This window comes from Chlamydotis macqueenii, chromosome 1, assembly GCF_036417535.1.
Source record: "Chlamydotis macqueenii isolate bChlMac1 chromosome 1, bChlMac1.mat, whole genome shotgun sequence".
Lineage (NCBI taxonomy): Eukaryota > Metazoa > Chordata > Aves > Otidiformes > Otididae > Chlamydotis > Chlamydotis macqueenii.
Genome location: NC_141556.1, coordinates 186,586,805 through 186,605,726, shown reverse-complemented (window position 1 = coordinate 186,605,726; position 18,922 = coordinate 186,586,805). Strand labels below are relative to the sequence as shown.

The 18,922-nt window shown below is 43.7% G+C and overlaps 1 protein-coding gene across 1 annotated transcript; it reads left to right on the top strand.

Annotated features, from left to right (window-relative positions):
* Nucleotides 1–7,597: 7,597 nt before the first annotated feature.
* On the top strand, nucleotides 7,598–15,890 carry DLEU7 (deleted in lymphocytic leukemia 7). Its single transcript, XM_010121021.2, has 2 exons — nucleotides 7,598–8,056; nucleotides 15,684–15,890. Exons 1-2 carry the CDS (start codon nucleotides 7,598–7,600, stop codon nucleotides 15,888–15,890), a joined length of 666 nt encoding a protein of 221 aa, XP_010119323.2.
* The last annotated feature ends 3,032 nt before the right edge of the window (nucleotides 15,891–18,922 follow it).

The following is an 18,922-nucleotide window of genomic DNA, read 5'->3' as shown; positions in this document are numbered from 1 at the left end:
TTGAATTTAGGTGACCCATAATGTTTCCCAGAAGGTCCAATTATGAGTCACTTGCTCTTAACACGTGAACCGTCCGTCGGCACATTTGCAAAGCAAACCGTAGCTAGCACAGGTGAGGCTAAGCCATTCCGTGCCAAATAACATATATTTAGACTTTCAGAAAAATGTAAACCATTCTCATACATCCACTTCTAAAGACACAGGACTATATTTATTCGTGGTTTTTAATAAATAAATAACTAGTCCCACTTATTCCTGGCTAATATTAATATTGCTACTGTTAGGTTAGTTGTGGTAGCAGCCTGATGAACATAGTAAATTGGCAAAAGTATTACTAAAAAAAGCAATGCCCAATCTCCCATCATTTGTTCCAGCCTCATAGCATCCCTCCCCATGCAAGCACAGCAGTCTGTGTATCTGCAAAATTAATTTCCCTGGGGAAGGGAATCCATCTGAAGATTGGTTTATTGCTGGGTAAGTTTAAACCTGAATCAGCTTCTCACTCCAGTTCTCTACACAACTTTAAGGGAGGAGGTGATGCAGAAGTGGGAATGCGAGGTGAGATGGGACGAAAATAGGACTCCATCTTTCATAGAATCATAGAATGGTTAGGGTTGGAAGGCCATCTAGTCCAACCCCCCTGCAAGGAGCAGGGACATCTCCAACTCGATCAGGTTGCTCAGAGCCCCGTCCAACCTGGCCTTGAATGTTTACAGGGATGGAGCATCCACCACCTCTCTGGGCAACCTGTGCCAGTGTTCCACCACCCTTATTGGTAAAAAAAAAATTTCCTAATATCTAGTCTAAATCTGCCTCCCTCTATTTTAAAACCATTACCCCTAGCCCTGTCACAACAGGCCCTGCTGAAGAGTTTCTCCCTGTCTTTCCTATAAGTCCCCTTTAGGTACTGGAATACTTTTAGCACTTTAGCACGCCACTTTATACCAGCTTGCAGCGTCCATAGAGCTGCAGCTTCAATTTGTTTACCTGGCGTTACCCCTAAAGAAAATGCAAATTGCATCTGTTTCAAAGACCTACAAAATTTTTTAAAAATAATGTCATTTTATGGTGGAAACTCTTTGGAGAACGAAACTGTCACTTCACGTAGTTACATTTTCTTCATTTCCTGGCAGATTTTACTTCCTAGATGTATGTGGAGCTCTTAGTGGTTTCAGAATTTTTGAAAAAAGAAGCTTTTGTGACTTATAAACAGTCAGAACAGTTAGTAGTGTAAAAAAAAAGTGTATTCAGCATCTGAAACAGTTAATGCAGAATGATAAGCTGTACTTCACTCATCCAGGAAAAATATCAGCCCCTTCTTTACTCCAACATCAACATGTTTACCACTGGGCTGGAGGGAAGACAACACCCTAGGTATACTCTTAAGAATAAAGTTATTTTGACCTGCAGGAATTTTCATTGCTTTTACTCTCACAAATACAGTGCAGATGTGGATATTAGGAGAAAGCATTTGAGAAGCCATAAAACTGCTACTCATTTTATCATCTACTTACAGTCTCTATATGATTACCCCGTCTTTAGCTATGGCAGCGCGTTAGTCAGCTGTGCTCCACACTGACACATCGCGGATGAACCGCTCTGCGCGCTGCTCATGTGGTGCTCTAAAGCTGATTAAAGTCAGCAGCTGTTATTTTCACTGGCTTGTGCAGCGCTTAGTGGGTGTTCTGGTCACTTTATAAATATCACCTTTACACTTCCAAATGCTTCTAAGCACATTTATTTCTAACAGAGTATCCCCACTTAGGTGCAATGTGTATTTAGTTGGTGTTATATAAAAAGGTCGGTTCTGAGGGCAAAACATCTCTCCAGAATGACACGTATGAGAGTGAAAATATTTTTGTATTTGTATCCTAGGAACATACACCTAAGTCTGGTCAAGTGTTTTGCCACAGGAGGAGCCACACTGGTGGAAGAGGTTGCAGCGCCCAGCTGCAGCGCCTGGCGCTCGGCTGCAGAGTCCCGGCCCCAGAGCTGAGCCAGCAGAACCATCCACGTGGGTTGTCTTCCACCGTGCCAATGCTAAGCCACCCACACTAATTCAGGTGTTCATCATTTTATAATTGAGCTGGGCTGACTTTGTGATTTCAGGACAAGGGATATTCCCAGCTGGCCCCCTGTGGGGACACCAACCGCTAGCAGGAGAACAGGAAGATGCTGGAAAGGTGCAGTAGGGGAAATATGAGAGCGGTCTGCAAAACGCTGGTTGTCCCTTCCAGTACAAGACCGATGGGCTAAAGGGGAGCCAGGCTGAAAGCAAATGTAAGGAAGTGATTCTTCAAACAGCAAGTAAGCATGGACTTCATTGCCAAAAGACACTGTGGCTGCATGGGTCTAAAGGAGGAGTGGATGAGCACTTGGAGAGTGGGTTACTAAACCTGCTTCCTCCTGCTAGTGAGGAAGGACCAAGCAGCAGTTTGGGAGTGTGGGTGATGAACAAGTGCTCAAGCTCCACCTTGATCCTCTTCTGTTCAGCAGTGTTTATCCCCACGGTTCCTGCCCTGCCTTGTTGATTAATCTGGTAGTTAATAGCCCCACCAGGAAAGGGAGAGACCAAGTACTAAGTACTTGTGAGCAAGGGGATTTTAACTCTTATTTCCCACAGTGCAGGGATAAGTGAAATGCTTATTCTTGCTGCCCACCTTCCCACGTGGCAGGAGCAGCAGCAGAGCCCAGGTATATATGCCCCTGGCAAATGGGAATGTCCCACTGGCTTTGCCCTTGTGAGGGCTCCAAGGAACGTGCCCACACTACTCCATGGTCCTTCCCCTTCCTGCTGCCACGTTGCTGGAGATACTTTTCCAGTCCAGAAACTAGTACAAGTAGAGAGCAAATAACTGTTTGTGGCAGTCAGCTAGGGTAGAGGGAGGGCAGTACATAGGCAGGCTCCAAATCCTTGCTCCCATTACACTGTATAGACTATACCCAATTCTTTGTCCCAGCCCCAAACAGCCCTGGGACATGGCCAGGAGTCCAGCACTTGCTTTTCCCAGAATGGCAGGGCTACAAAATGATGCTCCCTTCTGCAGACTCTTTCCCTAGCGAGGCATTGAATCTTCTTCTAGCACAGCTTGAAGAAACGGGATACAACATTTCCCCTGAGGAAATGCCGTCACTCAGCTCACAGTGAGGCCAGACCTGTAAGGGATGAGAGTTGAAATCCTTCCTCCACTATGGTGGGTAACAGCAGGGGTTGCCCTAAAAACTACTTATTGTAGCAGTGACTTTTATAAACCCAGATCATTTAGTGGGTCTGTTAGATCAGACTATACATCCATACCAAATGCCAGAACTATCCCAAGAAAAGTGCAGGGTGTACGACGAAGGGACACTGTGCAATTGCCTTCTCCCCAGGGACAAATTTCTTCTTAATTCCTCCTCAGTTGGATTTTGTCTTGAAGCTGAAGGGCTTGTATCTTTTAGAAGTGTTTATTCTATCTGCACAACAGTGCAGAGTTCTCCTTAATAACATTCACATTGAAAAAAAAAAAAACAACAAAAAATACATTATTAGGACAACCTAATCAAGTTTAAATTAGATCAACACATTCTGGGAACACATATAGCATGTTTCCAGGACACGTGGTCTCTTCAGCTCCCTAAGGCCCTGCTCCACCAGGGCCATCCCACCAGCGCTGTAACATGCCAACAGCAACAGCAGCAACCAGCAGCAGTGCAGAACCTCACTGCTCCTCTACATCCTGCTGTCACCAGCTGAGGACAAAGGCTTATAGACTCACAGCCCCTCCACCTTTTAAAAAATCATGATCAGGTTTGATTGAGCTTTGGAGCTAACTGCTACAAGATCTCAGCCTCCACTTTCCCCCCTGCAGTCCAGACACTCAAGGTCAACGAGAGCATCCCAAATCCATGCCACCAAATGCTCCAGCACTACATCTGCAAGGCCTCATCGTCCCGATACCGTTGGTGGGTGCCAACTCAAACAAGAAACAGTGAGCGCCGTGCAGATGGGGGAAATGGGCTTTTCCCTGCATGCTGATGGAGACGGAGCGGCGCGTGGCACCAGCCCGGCAGCCCCTCCTTACCCGAGAGGCAACAAGCCGGGACCGCAGACCGCTGCAGGTGGCAGAAAAGCCACGGAGCTCAAGTGTCCCCGCAGATTTCCTACGTTCCTTCCAAAGTCACAATACTAAAATTGATATTTCTTGTGAGAATTCAACAGGTGCAACATAAATCCCATGGATTGTGCTGAATCCTACAAAACCTTGACTTTCATTTTGGAAGGAGGGGAGGGGAAGAGTTTTCTTGCTCTTTGGGTTTTTAGCCTTGAGCTACATGAGACAGAAAAAATGCTGTATTTGCTCAAAGTGCTGCCAGATTAAAATAAGCAGCTATTCATCTTATTTTTCTGAAAGGATGGTTAACTCATTGAGAAAAACTCATTGACTGTAAAAATACATTCAATTATAACAGAAGTACAGTAGGGACAGACTTGGCTTTTAATTTTACAACCTGGAGTGGGGGGCATCCACTTCTGCCCCTCCAGACATACTCAGCAAAGCAGATGGGACAGCAGCAGTGTTCGGAAGAGAATCTCTGGACTTACGGATACACACTACAACCCTGATAAAAACAGTTAACAGACCCATTCACCCATGGTTTTAGTTACAAGGTGTGAGGTACTAGTGGTAACGAAGGTAGGTGTCACAGCGTATGATTTCTTTAGCACTAAGTCAGGATATATCTCCTCTTGCTTTACTTTCTGCTTGAGTGATGGCTCAGCATCTTCAAGGCTCCACATGGTATACAGACAAACAACGAGCAGATAGGGTGACAGATGTTGGAAATAAAGATAGACTTCCACTTCTCATTTTTGCAATTGTCCATGTATGATATTTCTCTAAGAAAATTCCTGATAATGGTTTGTTAGAAGGTTTGGAGATTTTCATGGTTTTGTATTAAAAAAAGTTTTATAAAATGTTAATCCACCCCAAAACTTTAGCTTACCTAAGAAGACCGTATTTCTAGCACTTAGAAAGTGAGCAAGCTGATAAACTGCAAATCCATGTGTTCTTCTCCACACTCCTGTACCCACTTCTCCGCTCTTTTACCTCGTTTGCAGTTGGTTTGAGTGCCTAACACTAGTCCTGCACTGATGCCAGGCTAGTCTGGTAGTCTCCTATAGGAAGGAACAGAGGTCTATCTGCTGAGAGATGTCTATCAACTGATGATGAGGTTTACACCTTTAGGGAAAAAGCTTTTTTTTTTTCTTTTCAAATCAATACTAATGCTCAGCATCACAACAGCAGCAACAATAAAACTGATGATCTTTAAATCCTAGAATACTAATTTCACTTATCACAGTAAGATATATGATTTTTAATGGAGAAATAACAAGCTAGGTGGAAGGGAGAATCCCTTCATTCTTTCCCTTATATGTACCGAAGGGGAAGAAATAACTTTTTTTTTTTTCTCCACAGAAAATCTGAGATTTTTTTCCTGAGGATGAAAAGTTGAAGTCTAAAAAAATTTTGTTAATTAAAATCTAAACCAACCCAAAGTGCAAAATATGGATCAACACAAGCAAAACACTTATGTTACTCCTTGGTCCCTTTTGTCTATATCTTGGCTTAAAGGCAGTCTGAAAAAAAATAATATTAAAGAAAATTTTAAAAAACTTTAAAATATAGGCTTAGGTGTTTAAATGCATTATTCTGACATTCTTAACATTTTTTTCCTGATTTTTAAATGAAAAAATAATGAAAATGCATGTCCTCCAGCAGACAAAGCATGTTAATGAATCCAGAATTTTTGACAAAAAGACAATTTGAGGGAAATTCCTGCTTATTTCTAAGTCATCTTTGCCTTCCTCTAAAAGCCACAAGAACTCTAATACCTGGCTCTTTTACTGTACAGGTCCCAAAACACACCGCTGTGGGAGTCAGCATCATTATCCTCATTTCCCATAGTGGAAGACGGAAGGACCTGCCCCAGGGCACGCAGCAGCTCAGCCCTGTGTCTGATACGAGAACTTTCCCCTGCTAGTCCCAGCTTGGTGCTCTTTGGTCTTTGCTGTGTGACCAAAAACCAGGTCTCCAAACTGATAGTTTATCTCTAGCCCTGAGATGGGATTGATACATCCGATTTTGGAAGAGACAGTGATAGTAAAGCCCTGCTGTGAGGACCAGGAGAAAGACCAGCACTTCTCCAGAGGGAATTGCTGTGAGACGTTCTGCCGAGTGACTGAGGCAATGTCGGAGGGTCCAAAGAGAGTGGGACAAGGTACGTCCCTCTTCATGTCCCCTAACAAAGCAAATTTATCTACATTTATAAAGAACAGAGAGAATGCTACTTAAGTTTACCTAGGGAGCAAATGGAAAGTTTAGATAAAAGTCTTTCAAGGAAAAATAATGAGCAGAATTACAGTAGAAACAGTTGCTATATGGGTAAAGCAAAATATTTGACAAGGAAAATATCTCTGAGAAGAGAGCACAAGGGTAGAGCTATTATAGCCTCTGAGGCCTTTTCCCTCAGACTTCTTATTTTATAACATATTTCTAAAACACAACACCCACAACTGTTTTTCTTCATCTATCAAAGCATAAAATTGCCAGTCCTTTGACCTAACTTAAATGAAGGAAGTAGCAATGTTAGGTTTAATTAAAAACAGCAAATATTTGTACAGCTGTCCATGGTTTCACAGTACAGAAATAGGTTTAGCATCAAATCTTACAGTTTTAAATCCTCTGGGAACCATATACAAAAACATATAGGATCTTTCTGGCTGACTTGCCAAAGCCAGAAATGCCTTTTTTTGGAGTTATTTCAGGTGGGGCTTATTCAGCCTTCCCGTTTCCAACCCACTGTTTTCCTACTTGAGATTTTTTTTTAATCTTTTTTTTTTTTTTCCGTGCTCCAAATGCAGTACTGTCAGCTTGACAGGTTTGGATGCATTTGATGCATTCTGGGGTTGTGAAAAATAATAATAGTAATAAAACTGAGGGTAGGCTGAGAAGTTTTGACTTAGCAGCAGCTGCAGCTTTTTGGTGGAAACTCTGATGTCCAGACCTGGCTGAGTGTTTCCAGAGGTCTCTGCCTCTCGGTGTGGGTATCACTGGGGGTACATGGCACGGGATGCAGGAGCATCAACCACATCCAAGCCGAACATCCCCAAAACCAGGAGGGTTCTGTAATGAAAAGTTTCAGTCCTGGCCCTTGCTTTCCTTTTAAATTACACATCAAAACACACTGTATAATCCTTCAGCGTCGAGCTTTGTAACGTGGCCTCTGGAGGGCTGACTCCATGCACACCCCACCCCTTTGAACGGGCCAGCCTTGGCAAGCCCTCTCCCAGCAGGGACCATCAGAGGATTTACACTACCTTGTGCAAAAGGCTCAACAGCCCCAAGCTCTACACCCTCCCACTCGTCCCTCCCAGGGACCTGCAGGTTTCAACCTGCCGAAGCCAGCCCGGGGCGGGGGGGGGCTGGAGAGGCAAGTGAGGCGGGTGGCCACCCACTGCGGGGTCAGAGATAAGAGGGAAGAGGGAGGGAAGGGGCCAAACTGAGTTTAAAAAGCCTCGCCCAGGTCTGAAGTGGGAAGGGAGGTGGGAAGGCTGATGGCCAGTCCAGCCACTCTGCTTGTGTCCATTGGGCACCAGGAAGGGGCTCTCTGCACCCTCCAAGCTGCCACAGCCCCCCATTCTCCCCACAGCCCCCAACAGCTCTCCCATACCCAAGCCTTCAGCGCCTCCAGGTCTGGCTCAGCTTGGCACGGCCCAGGAGAGGAGACGGAGATGTCCGAGCCTGCTGGGGCTCAGGAGCTGGAAGAAGAGAGAAAAGCCCCAGGGAAAAACCCTAAGGAAGAAGAGAGCAGAGACCTGTCTCCTCTCAGCTCAGGCAAGCCCAGGCCAGAGAGGCTGGCCTGGCCAGGGCTGACGAGGCGTGAGACGCTTCGAGAGATGGCCCTGCACAGCAAGTTGTCCCGACTAGTAGAAGCAACTTCCCGGCTTGTACAAGTAGAACAGACCCTCCTGCTCCCTCTCCTACAGCAACATCCTCTTCCTTTCCACCCAAAAGTAAGTAAGAGAGAGACAGAAGTAAATTTATCTCGGGCTTTTGGCAGAAGGGCAGTGGACTGCACTTATAATTGCATGTGCTGGGTCTTGCCATGAGGACTGGAAGAGTTTCATTTACATTAATTTTCAGTTAAGTAATTTAAGCCTACGGCCTGCAAAACAGAAGGCTACTGATGGTTCAGTGTAGTTGCATCACAGGGGTTCGGGGGCTAAAAACACGTTTTGGCACATCGAAGGCTTTCTGACATGCTGAGTAGCCTGGAAAGATTATTTAGAGCTTTTTCAGAAGCCAGCTTTATATGTCTAAATTTCTGTAAATACACATGAAGTCCTAAACTATAAAGCTATTCTCCAGTTCTAAAAGAGCCAAAAAACAAGACAAGGTGCAGAGATGACCAGTAACCTGCAAGGGAAACAATACCAACCCGCACAGCCCACAGCTGTTCCAGATTGACACACTATATATCCAGCATATGAGACCCAATTAACATACACCTGAAAAAAATCTTTGATTTTCCTATAAATACAATGGTTATGCATATTACCCCAGGAAGAAGTCTAAGAAAAAGCCTAGGTATGGGCTTGTAATTAATGGGTTTAGTTGTTGCAGTCCAGTATGTCTCCTATGTCTTGTTCCAAGTCAGTTTACTTTGACACTGCCCAAAAGGTCTTTACCCAAAAGGTGTGATGAGTCTTGGGTGTATCATGTAGAATATAATGGCAGTTCTTTTCCAATTTTTAGAACCAAAAGTGCATGCCACAGAAACCCCATTAGCAGCAGACACCAATTGCTGGGCCAGCTGAGCTAAAACTAGAATCTGCTTTTTTACTTTTATGCCAACCTTCCCAGCACAGACCAGCACAATGTGAGAAGCTGGGGCATACTGAAGCAGCAAAGATGTAACCACTTAAAGTCTCACCTGGCAGATAAATATTTGTAAACAAAATTTTGCTATGACTTCTGGTTTCTCAGTATCTTGGTGATGAATTTGAGATATTGCAAGATACTAATTTCATATGTACTATCAACATACTGAGTCCAGCAGGCTTTGTGATTGTTCACAATTTGTTAAAAATCAGACAAGCTACAACCTCAAGTCAAGATACAACTCAGTCATGAACTCAGTCACCAAGAATCAGAAGCAACCTTTGAACATTTGGGTCCAAATATTTTCAGTCTCCAGGAATATCCATGTAAGAGTCCTCTAGGAATAAATACACTTAGAGAAGGAAGGGGTGATATTGGAAGCTATGCATGACATAAAATGGATGTGTTAAAAATCAAATGAAATTGTTAGATATTATTCTTCAAAAATGAGAATACTGTTACAGGTTGGACTTCTGCAATACCAATTTTCCAGTAAGACTTCTTCAGTGCTTGTAATTAAAAAAATGAACAAGACTAATAACATGTGGTTTTTGTACAAACAAATGCTAGCTTGATGAAATGCAGCCACCTCAACAAAGGTTTTATTTTCTTCCTCCTATTTCCCAGAACTACTTTAATATCTACTTGTATGAAACCATGTGTTTACATACCACTGGGAATACAGTTTACTTTGGATTCTGATTCTCCTATTCTACTTGAAGTTAAGTTAGGTCCTTTTTTTCACTGAAAACCCATTATCATGACCCGTTGGGCTCTGGGACCTTTCCCACTTCCCTTCTACAATGAGGTTACATAAATTCTGCACTAGGCTTCCTCAGACCCTGTGCCACAGATAACCAACTCCTTTAAGTGCGGGTCATTTCACCGCTGCAGATTTGATTTTGAAGTAAATTGGGTTCCAAGGGATCCATTTATATCATAACCTGTTCATAAATTCAGATGAACCGGCCCTTAAAAATAAGCTCTAAGCCAATGAGTTGGCCAAAGTCCCTTTAAAATGGCAGCCCTTGGTAGCATGTCCTTGCATTCACTGTTTTTGAAGGAAAGCTCTGGGTTTATATCTCAGAGACATAGTAGCTACTCATGATAGTAGTCAGCATTTGATACTTTTAATTTATGGCTACGATTGTGTCTCTCTCAGCTTCTTCTCTACAATCCTGACTTTCTTGTTTTCCATTTGTTTTGGGTTTGTTCCTTGTTTTCATTTTATTGGTTTATTGTATCCATATTGGTTTATCAGATGAACAGGTTCAAAAAAGCATTCTATAAAATGATCTCAAAACAGATTGACATAGGCTTGAAGAAAAAATAGCTTCAAGGAATGGGAAGGACAACACTGAAATAGCCCATCCGCTGTAGGTACTGGGAACAACACTTTCTGCTTCACCCTGCCCATTAGACAGTGCTAGACCTCAGCAATTAAAAGGTGGGTGCTAACTTCTGATGAAAAGCGACACCCTCACAAGAATTTGGAGCAAATCCTTTGCTAGCGACAGCAAGCACGTTGTTACTGGTTTTGCCTGCAGTACAACTGCAAAGAGACCGCTTAGCCAAAGGGTCTGTGTGAAGATGAGGAAGGGCGAGGGGCCTCTCTCCCCTGTCCCGACACCCAGGCGACTGCATCACCCCATTGTCTCACCAACTATTTACTGGCATCACACCCACAAGCAAACTCCTCACGCCTTCTGCCTCCACAAAGGTGCCCTGTAATAATGTCCATGTTTTCTCCCTCCCATAATTACACACTGCCAAGGCGAACAGAATGGTCCTTTTTTTTTTTTTTTTTTTGAATGGTGATTCTGTATTTTAAGCAGCAATGTGACTACATTTGAAAAGGAAAAATACCAGGTATAAAAGCTTCTCAAAATAGCAGCGTGTGGCTTGCCCTGGCTGTGCTCAGGTGCAGCTATGCATTACTCCAGCTTTTTGATAACATCCTGTCTCCTGCACCGAAGTTACCGAGGGGTTGTGAGGACGGTACTAAATCAGAAATGTGTAGCGTATTGGACTGGGCCAATCTCAACGGCAGCCAGCGGGGAATGGAATATAAATCACGCTAAGAAGTTAAAATAGCCATCCCATTTGCAAAACAGTCATGGTATTTTCTTTAAGGGGGAAAAGAAAATAGTACCTTTAAAAGGTGCCAGATTGGCAGGACGGGATAATAAAAAAAACTTCTGACTGTGCAAGTTTCTCCTGCCCCTTTGCTACGGTGCCGCTGCTCTGCCCAACGGGGAGGAAGAAGGTCAGGGCGGCAGGCTCAGCGCTCCTAGCCAAAGGAGTAGCATCAGCAGACCTGCACATCCACCTGTAGCCCCCTTGCCCCAGATTTCCCTTTGGGGTGAAGCAGTGGGGTTGCTGTGAAATCAGCCCAGTGGCACTTAATCTGTAATCTGCTCTGGTGAGACCCCACCTGGAGTACTGCATCCAGCTCTGGAGCCCCCAACATAAGAAGGACATGGACCAGCTGGAGAAGGTCCAGAGAAGGGCCATGAAGATGATCAGAGGGCTGGAGCACCTCTCTGATGAGGACAGGCTGAGAGAGTTGGGGCTGTTCAGCCTGGAGAAGAGAAGGCTCCGGGGAGACCTTATAGAGGCCTTCAGGACCTAAAGGGGGCCTACAGGAAAGATGAGGAAAAACTCTTCAGTAGGGCCTGTTGTGACAGGACAAGGCGTAATGGTTTCAAAATAGAGGGAGGTAGATTCAGATTAGATATTAGGAAAAAAATTTTACCAATAAGGGTGGTGGAGCACTGGAACAGGTTGCCCAGAGAGGTGGTGGATGCCCCATCCCTGGAAACATTCAAGGCCAGGCTGGATGAGGCTCTGAGTGGCCTGATCTGGTTGGAGATGTCCCTGTTCCTTGCAGGGGGGTTGGACTGGATGACCTTTGAAGGTCCCTTCCAACCCTAACCATTGTATGATTCTATAAGAGTGAGTCACATCACCCAAGTGATGGCATGAAGGCAGCCCTGCTGGGCTTTCCACAGGCAGGGAGGAAGGCAGAGGGACGGTGCATTGCCTCTGCTCAGCCTGCCTGCCTTGGTCCCAGCCACAGGCTTTGTTTTCCTACTATACCGAGACCCATCCCTGGGGACCAAAACAGAATCTGTGAGTTCATTGTAGGCCAAACAACAGCACAGCATCGGGCATCGCTGACTTTGGCCACAGGTGAACCAAAGACCTGGAGATGTCCTGCTCCTTGGACAGCACAGCATAAGTCCAGAGCTCTTCACCCAGGGGGACTTGCACATTTTGAGGGAAGGAACATGGAACGGGTGGCTGTTGCTAGATGACACTTCTAATGGTAGTTAATAAGCTTGTTTTCTGGTTGCTGATTTCCTGACACAAATCGGAGATCGGTTCTCAGTATGAAAGTCACTCGTTCTTTCTCATGTGAGAGATCTGAAGACTGATTCATAAATAATGGCTTAGGGGTGACAGAAGCGAGATAAATTGCTTTCATTATAATTCACATAAAACAGCAGCAGACTCCCTGCTTGCCACCATGGACTGAACAAATGTGCCAGCATGCACGTTTTTCATTTTGCAGCCACTGATACTATGAAGTTGTTCCTGGACCTAATAGCTTTGAATGTTCATTTTTTAAAGTAATTAATATGAAGAGTGATCCTGGAAAATATTGCCTCACCCTCCATAAAGTTATTTGCAAGCTGTAGGCATCAATACTCGTTTGTGTGGATATTTTTTTTTAAGTACTGACAAACGGACAATTTGAAGTTCCTCAAGTGAGGAATTGCCTCCAAACCCTTTCTGGAAGCTTGGAGGAAATATGCTTAGGCAGTTGCGTTTTATTAATATGATAGTGCTGCACTCCGCATGCATCTGCACCTGCTGGGTTAGAAAGTGGCTTTGCAGCAGCAAGCCGCAGAATGAACTACACTAGGGGCTTGAGGGATTTTTTTTTTTCCACAGGAATAGTAACTGTATAAGAAATTATTAAGAACTCCACTATTCTCAGCAGTATATGTCTTGGGAGATATCTTCCAAATTCAACTGTTTTAGAAAACAGCAGGTGAGAGATGGATAGACTTGAGGTGGGGCTTGTTTTCCCCAGGAGGTTTCCTGAAGGCTGAGCTTCTCAAGACTTCAGGGTCATCAGAGAGAAAGAGGCACTCCAGATTCAGTTCATCCTGTATCAGCCATCTAAGACAGGTCAGATAAACCATTTCTACTGCTCCACACTGACCATATGCAGACCCTCCAGGAAAAAGCTCCAGTTTAGACTTTCAGGCGCCCAAGGGATGCCACAGGAATAATTTTCTAAAATGACCATTTTATCCCTTCAGAAGTTGAGCTATCCTGAGAATTTATTCTGGAAAAACACAAAACAGAGCACTGCAGGTGGAAGCACTGAGTTACTAGGAACGGACATTAGGCGCTCTGGCACTCCAGCCCCGACTCCCAGATTTTGACCTGCTGATTGCGGAGAGCATCCAGGGCCTGGACCAGGGCACCACCCCTGCCACTCTGCCTTCAGTGGAAATTTGGTCTACCAGGGCACATGGAGATTAAGAAAAAATGTTGAGGGTTGGCAGCGGGCTGGGGTCTAAAATTTGAGCATGCTGAAGAAAAAGGCAGCTGTCTGTAAAAGCCAGCTGTAGGAATCTGTTTGATGGGTCAGGTTGGCATCTCAGAGTAAAATAAAAGATGGAAGAAAGTAGTTTGTATCTTCTCTAAGGAAGCCTTTATAAAAGTGGCCTCTCCATAAATGCTAAGTAACTTGGTGGATAGTATCAATTTTAAGTTAAGGTTCAAAAATAAAAGCTGGGCCATCAGAAACATCCTGAAACTTCAGCCTACTACTGAGTGACAACTGCACGAAACAGACTCAGAGCAGTGGAAAATTTTAAGCCATAAATCAGAAAGCCTTGAAACTAGTAGGCCGTGCTGTTTTTATTCTCGGGGAGGTTCTTTATTAACTCATCTGTCTAAACATATGGATCTTGACAAATGAAAGCTGCAAGAAGGATCTCTCTTGTCCTGCAATTGAAAACGCTTAAAATCAAATCACTGCAGATTTGCTGTTACCTTCTCTTAAACGGCAAAATACTGCAGGAGCTGTTGCTCTCTATCAATTCAGCTCACAAGGGCTCTATTTCCTGGAGTTAAAATGGAAAGAATTTTTAGTCTGAAACTTTTTCTTTTCCTTCCCTTAGTTACTGCTCACTGAAAGGAGAGAGATAAGTCAAGTTTTTATTCTCTGTCATGTATCCTAAAGTTCCCATGTGCTGGACACCTGCAAAAGCTAGCAAAGATAGCTTGTTTACTTAGTGCAATTTATTTGACCTTTTAATATATTTGAGTAAGGATTTTATACCTAAGGCAACTTTACAGAACAGATTTGAAAGGTGACCTTCAAAGGAAACATCAAAATCTTTCTGAAAAAGGAAACTTTGGAAATATATATGAAAAAGGCTGCTTTTCAGCTAACCTCCTGACTCAGGACTCCCTGGCTTTTCGGCACAGGGGTGCACCAGAGCAATGAGTTCACCTTGCCCACAGCAGACCCACAACCACTACTGCACAATACCTAAGGGCCCAGGAATGGTGTTGGATGGCTAGTTTTGGTATTTCCATACCAAATACCTTCTACTTGCTGGCTAGGGCAGTCATTCAGCACTGGTTTTGATGTTAACCCACATTTTAATCCTTCAACTGCAAATCCTTTTTGCTATTACCCTTATGAAGCTGGGATTGTCTGGGTGAAATGGAGTTGTTAAAACTGGTTTCTTTGTTGTTTTTAATAACAACGGCAAAACCCACAATAAGTCTGAACCTTCATGCTTTTAAGAATAACATTAAAACTCAATTTCCTGTCAGCTAAAAGCACAGGCTGCTACTACCTACAAGAGTAAATACATCACGTGAAGGAGCTAAGAGGTGCCAAAATCTGGTATGTGCCACGTGCTATAGGAGAAGGTTGCCCCATCCCCTACAGCTTGTCCTGGAGTGTTCATTGCACCTGGGACTCTGCAGAAGCACAGGCTGTGACTGAGACCATGTTTGCATATACATTTTAGGATGACAGAGGCTGATCCTGCTGCCAGAACATGTCTTGTCCTCTTCACATCCAAATGCTTATTCCGACCATTGAGATGCTCCTTCCTTTGTGCTGACACAGCCCTTTCCTAGAGCAAACCAAGCTGGGGAACCATTGTGAGTTACAACACTGCTCCTGCCATCTGCTCCTACCCCTTTTTTAGGGAGAGGTAGGAGCATACAGGGGTAGAAGGGGATGCTTTTCTTTTAGTAGTTGTGTAAATGTGCATAGAGGATGTGTACCGGTGATGCTTCAGTGAGGGTTGCTGTCACAAAGTCCCCTTGGGAGCCATTGAGTGCTCTCCAGAGATGTCCGGATATACATTTTCCCTGAGATCCCATCCTTGCCTATCAGGGTAGGGGGAAGCTGAATTGCTTGAGGACAGCTACAAAAGGACTGTCTGGTAGAAACAGAATTAAAAAAAAAAAATTGCTAATACTAGGGAAGAAAGTGCCCCTTAAAAGTGAGTAGGTGAAACAACTCCCCAAGGCTTCCTGCCAAGACAGCTTGCAGCAGTATTTAATGGTTACACTACATGTATCTCAAAACTGAAGATGTTTCACACTAAATCAGAGATGAACATTTGTGGTTAGGAAATTTCTGCTTAGAAAATCATGCCTGGAAAGCTTGGGGAGCATTATTTTTCACTCACTTCTTTTTGGTTTTGCTTTTAGGATAGCATTGAGTTTAGAAACATCTGTAGTCGTATGGCTTTACAACGAGAGGGACAGCAATTTGAGAGAGACTTACATGAAGCCCACCAGTGCTTGAAGACCATCATTGAGAAACTCATTTGTTCATTAGCAGTTGTGCCCTCAGATTCTTATATCCCTGTCCGATCTGCTCTGAGACAAATCCTGCAAAATCTTCTGGCCATGTGAAACAGCAAGCTGCTTATCCAAGGAACGAGCAAGGCATATGAGCTGTAATGGTCCTATAAAAATAACAGATAACTTGAATGGTGAATCCTGGAGATTTTATTGTAGCAAGAGTTCCTGCTGAGCTTACATCAGTGAAGACTTCCCAATGGAAATGGAGTTCCTGAAAAGTACTGAATAACCTTCTCATATCAAACTCATACCAAAGGCATGTTAATGGGAGCTGGGAACATCTCCAGAAGTTGCTCTGGATGAACAGGAATTCATTTTTAAATAATAAGGTCTCAAAAGGAGGCTGAGAAGACACCTATCAGAAATGTCTCCATTTTCATCACATCCCAGGAAAATGTGTTTTCAAGTAGTTCTTTATGGAGTGGACACTTGAGACAGACAGAGAAAATATCATGTTTAAGTATGGACTCTTTCATGAGAAGGTATACAGCCAGATTACACTGCAAATAGGGACAGCCTGCTAAATCTTTACTGCATTTTACCATAGTAAGCCAATGAACCAATGGAAATGTGAAGGTGCAGTATCTTCCATTGAGAAAATAAAAAAAAAAAAAGAAGAAAAATATGTGGGACCAGTGGGATGATCACTTTAAAGCAATAAAAGGTCTTGGTAGATGATCCAGTGGAGGTGAATGGAAAGCAAAGCAAAAGAGGCATTAACACAGCAAAGCAAAGGTATTTATAAACTGAGTTGAAACATTTGTGAAGATTGCTTTGCAGAGCTTTCTCAGCCCCTGTGACTGTGCAGCAGACAGCATAAAACTCTTCTCTCCTACTGCCAGATCAGAAGGGTTTATGAAGTCACTTACTTCTGTCAAACAGCTGCAGCTGTAATGCTGAGAAGAGGCATTCCCCCCCTGCTTTTTGCAACAAGATTTAATGTCTGTGTGATTGCTGAGCAGGAATAACGGCTTGTAAAACTTTTTTTTTTTTTCAAAGGGATAAATTAAGCTTCTTTTAACTGTGATTTGCGTAGTAGGTGAGGGAATTTTGAAGACTATGAGATAGAAAAGTATCTCTTTCCATTGGCTGGAGGAGTGAATTTCCACATGTGATTTTTATTTTTTTATTTTTTTAATGTGTGATTGTGAACATCATCAGCTGAATACTTTCCGAGTGTGGTTCCATGCTCTGATTGATTTGCCATACTTTATGTTCACACTTTAAATGTTACACTGGTGTCATTCTCACAGCTATAATTAAGGCTACCTCAAAACATACTTATTCACTGGTTCTCAGCGTGAATGCAGACAACTGCCCTGGGTTGAAATTTTCCCTGGGCATTTAGAAATGGGAAGAAAAAACATGAAGGTTGGGCCAGAACCAGATATCTCTTTTATTTTTTTTTTTCTTTTTAGTGTGACTCCCTCCCTCAAGGGAAAAGCAGAAAAGGGTTCTGTTGGGAGCAGAAGACAGTGGTGTTTGCTGAAATGTTATGATCTCCAGAGCAACGCTGAGCATTATGGTAGGCAGCAAACAAACAGAGGGGATTCACAGAAAGGTGTTACACCCACCTTTACACAGGTATTAGTGAGTGTGTATCTACTGTCATTGGCACCACCCTTCATCGTGAAGGGACAGAGGCCTGAAGTCCTGTGAAATTAGCTTTTTGGCAATTTTTCTAATGTGATCCCCTTGGAAGAGAGGTACACGGGCAGCAGAGAGGGCGAGGAAGGAAGCCTGGGTGAAGGCAGCTGTAGCTGCAGCCCTGAGGGTCCCCCTGCTTTTCAGAGTGCAAAGTGGTGCCACCACCCTTGCTTTGGTGCGACAGCCACCCACCGCAGTGCAGACCCCTTCTCGCCCTGGCTGCGAGGGGCTGTTTCTTTACTTCCCACCATTTAGGCAGGTTGCTCCCTGGCTTTCTACAGTTGCTTCTACTAGTGTCATTCAACCTGCTCTCACACACAAATATCCTGTTACAGGGTCTGCGTTCCAGCTAATTTAGTAGGACATTAGCCCAAATACAAATATTTTTATCTCCACTTTCATTAAAAAGTAATTTAAAATGCAAGCTTCTCCAAGGACTTGCTGTACCCCTCACTTGTATCCAGCTCAGCACACTGAAATCCTGGTCTGAACATCAACAGCAAGATCCCGTTGACTTGACCAGGGCCAGAATCTGAGCTATGCTCTCCAGGTGAAAGCTCACATCATCAGTGTTGCCGACAGAGCTGGCATCGGAAATGCTCTGGAAAAAAAACAAAACAAAACCCCAGGCTGTTTTCAATCTTCTTTGCCCTGTCACCTGCATGTGCACACAAAATTAATGACCAAGTACAGAGGAACAAAAGCATTTGGCAGGTAATTTTCTCTTCAAGCTTTGAAGAAATGAGTGAGTGCTACAGATTTAAAGTAGATTACATTTAAAAAAATACTCCGGCCACAGTTCGACCAAGTTGGACAGATTCCCTGCTGGATGGCTCTAGGCCTGCAAAGATCCCTAGCAGGTAAGAAACACAAGACCCAGAGATTTAGGGGAAATTTAGGCCTTCTGAATGTGACTCTCCGTGTTTTTTTACAAGAATTAGTGTTTATGCTGAAAATTTCCAGAACTCTTTCTTTCCCAAACATTCTCACTTAAAATGAATATTTTGAGTCAAGGTCATTTAAAAAGAAAACAGTGTTAAATTCTTTGAAATTCTGGCTAGAAATTTAAGAATCCCTTGGGAAACTTCATCTTGCATTGGACTATACAGCACAGGTTTTCAATTCCTCCCCTTGTCCTTATGATGACGGTGCAACAGAATGGGAGGGCGACGGGTTCTGAGGCCCTGAGTCTGCAACCGCTTTGGGTATGGTTTCATGACTCAAAGCGCTCACATTACTGTGGTTTAATAAGTTCCCACCCATCAGCTGAGCTGTGGCAACTGCCTGTGTGCACGCAATTAGCTGACCCTAATTGCAAAATGTGCAGCTCACCCCCTTTCTGGAGATCAGTGCAGCTGCACATTTATATCAAGTTACCCCTTGGCACGTTTGAGGCTCAAGGCCCCATTTCATCATATCTGAACGGAGATGAAGGA

What these genes read in the sequence shown, in the direction of transcription:
- DLEU7 (XM_010121021.2), top strand. Translation starts at nt 7,598, where the DNA reads ATGGCCAGTCCAGCCACTCTGCTTGTGTCCATTGGGCACCAGGAAGGG. An exon ending in CTCTTCCTTTCCACCCAAAA is followed by an intron (nt 8,057 to 15,683) that starts GTAAGTAAGAGA and finishes TTTTGCTTTTAG; the next exon opens with GATAGCATTGAGTTTAGAAA.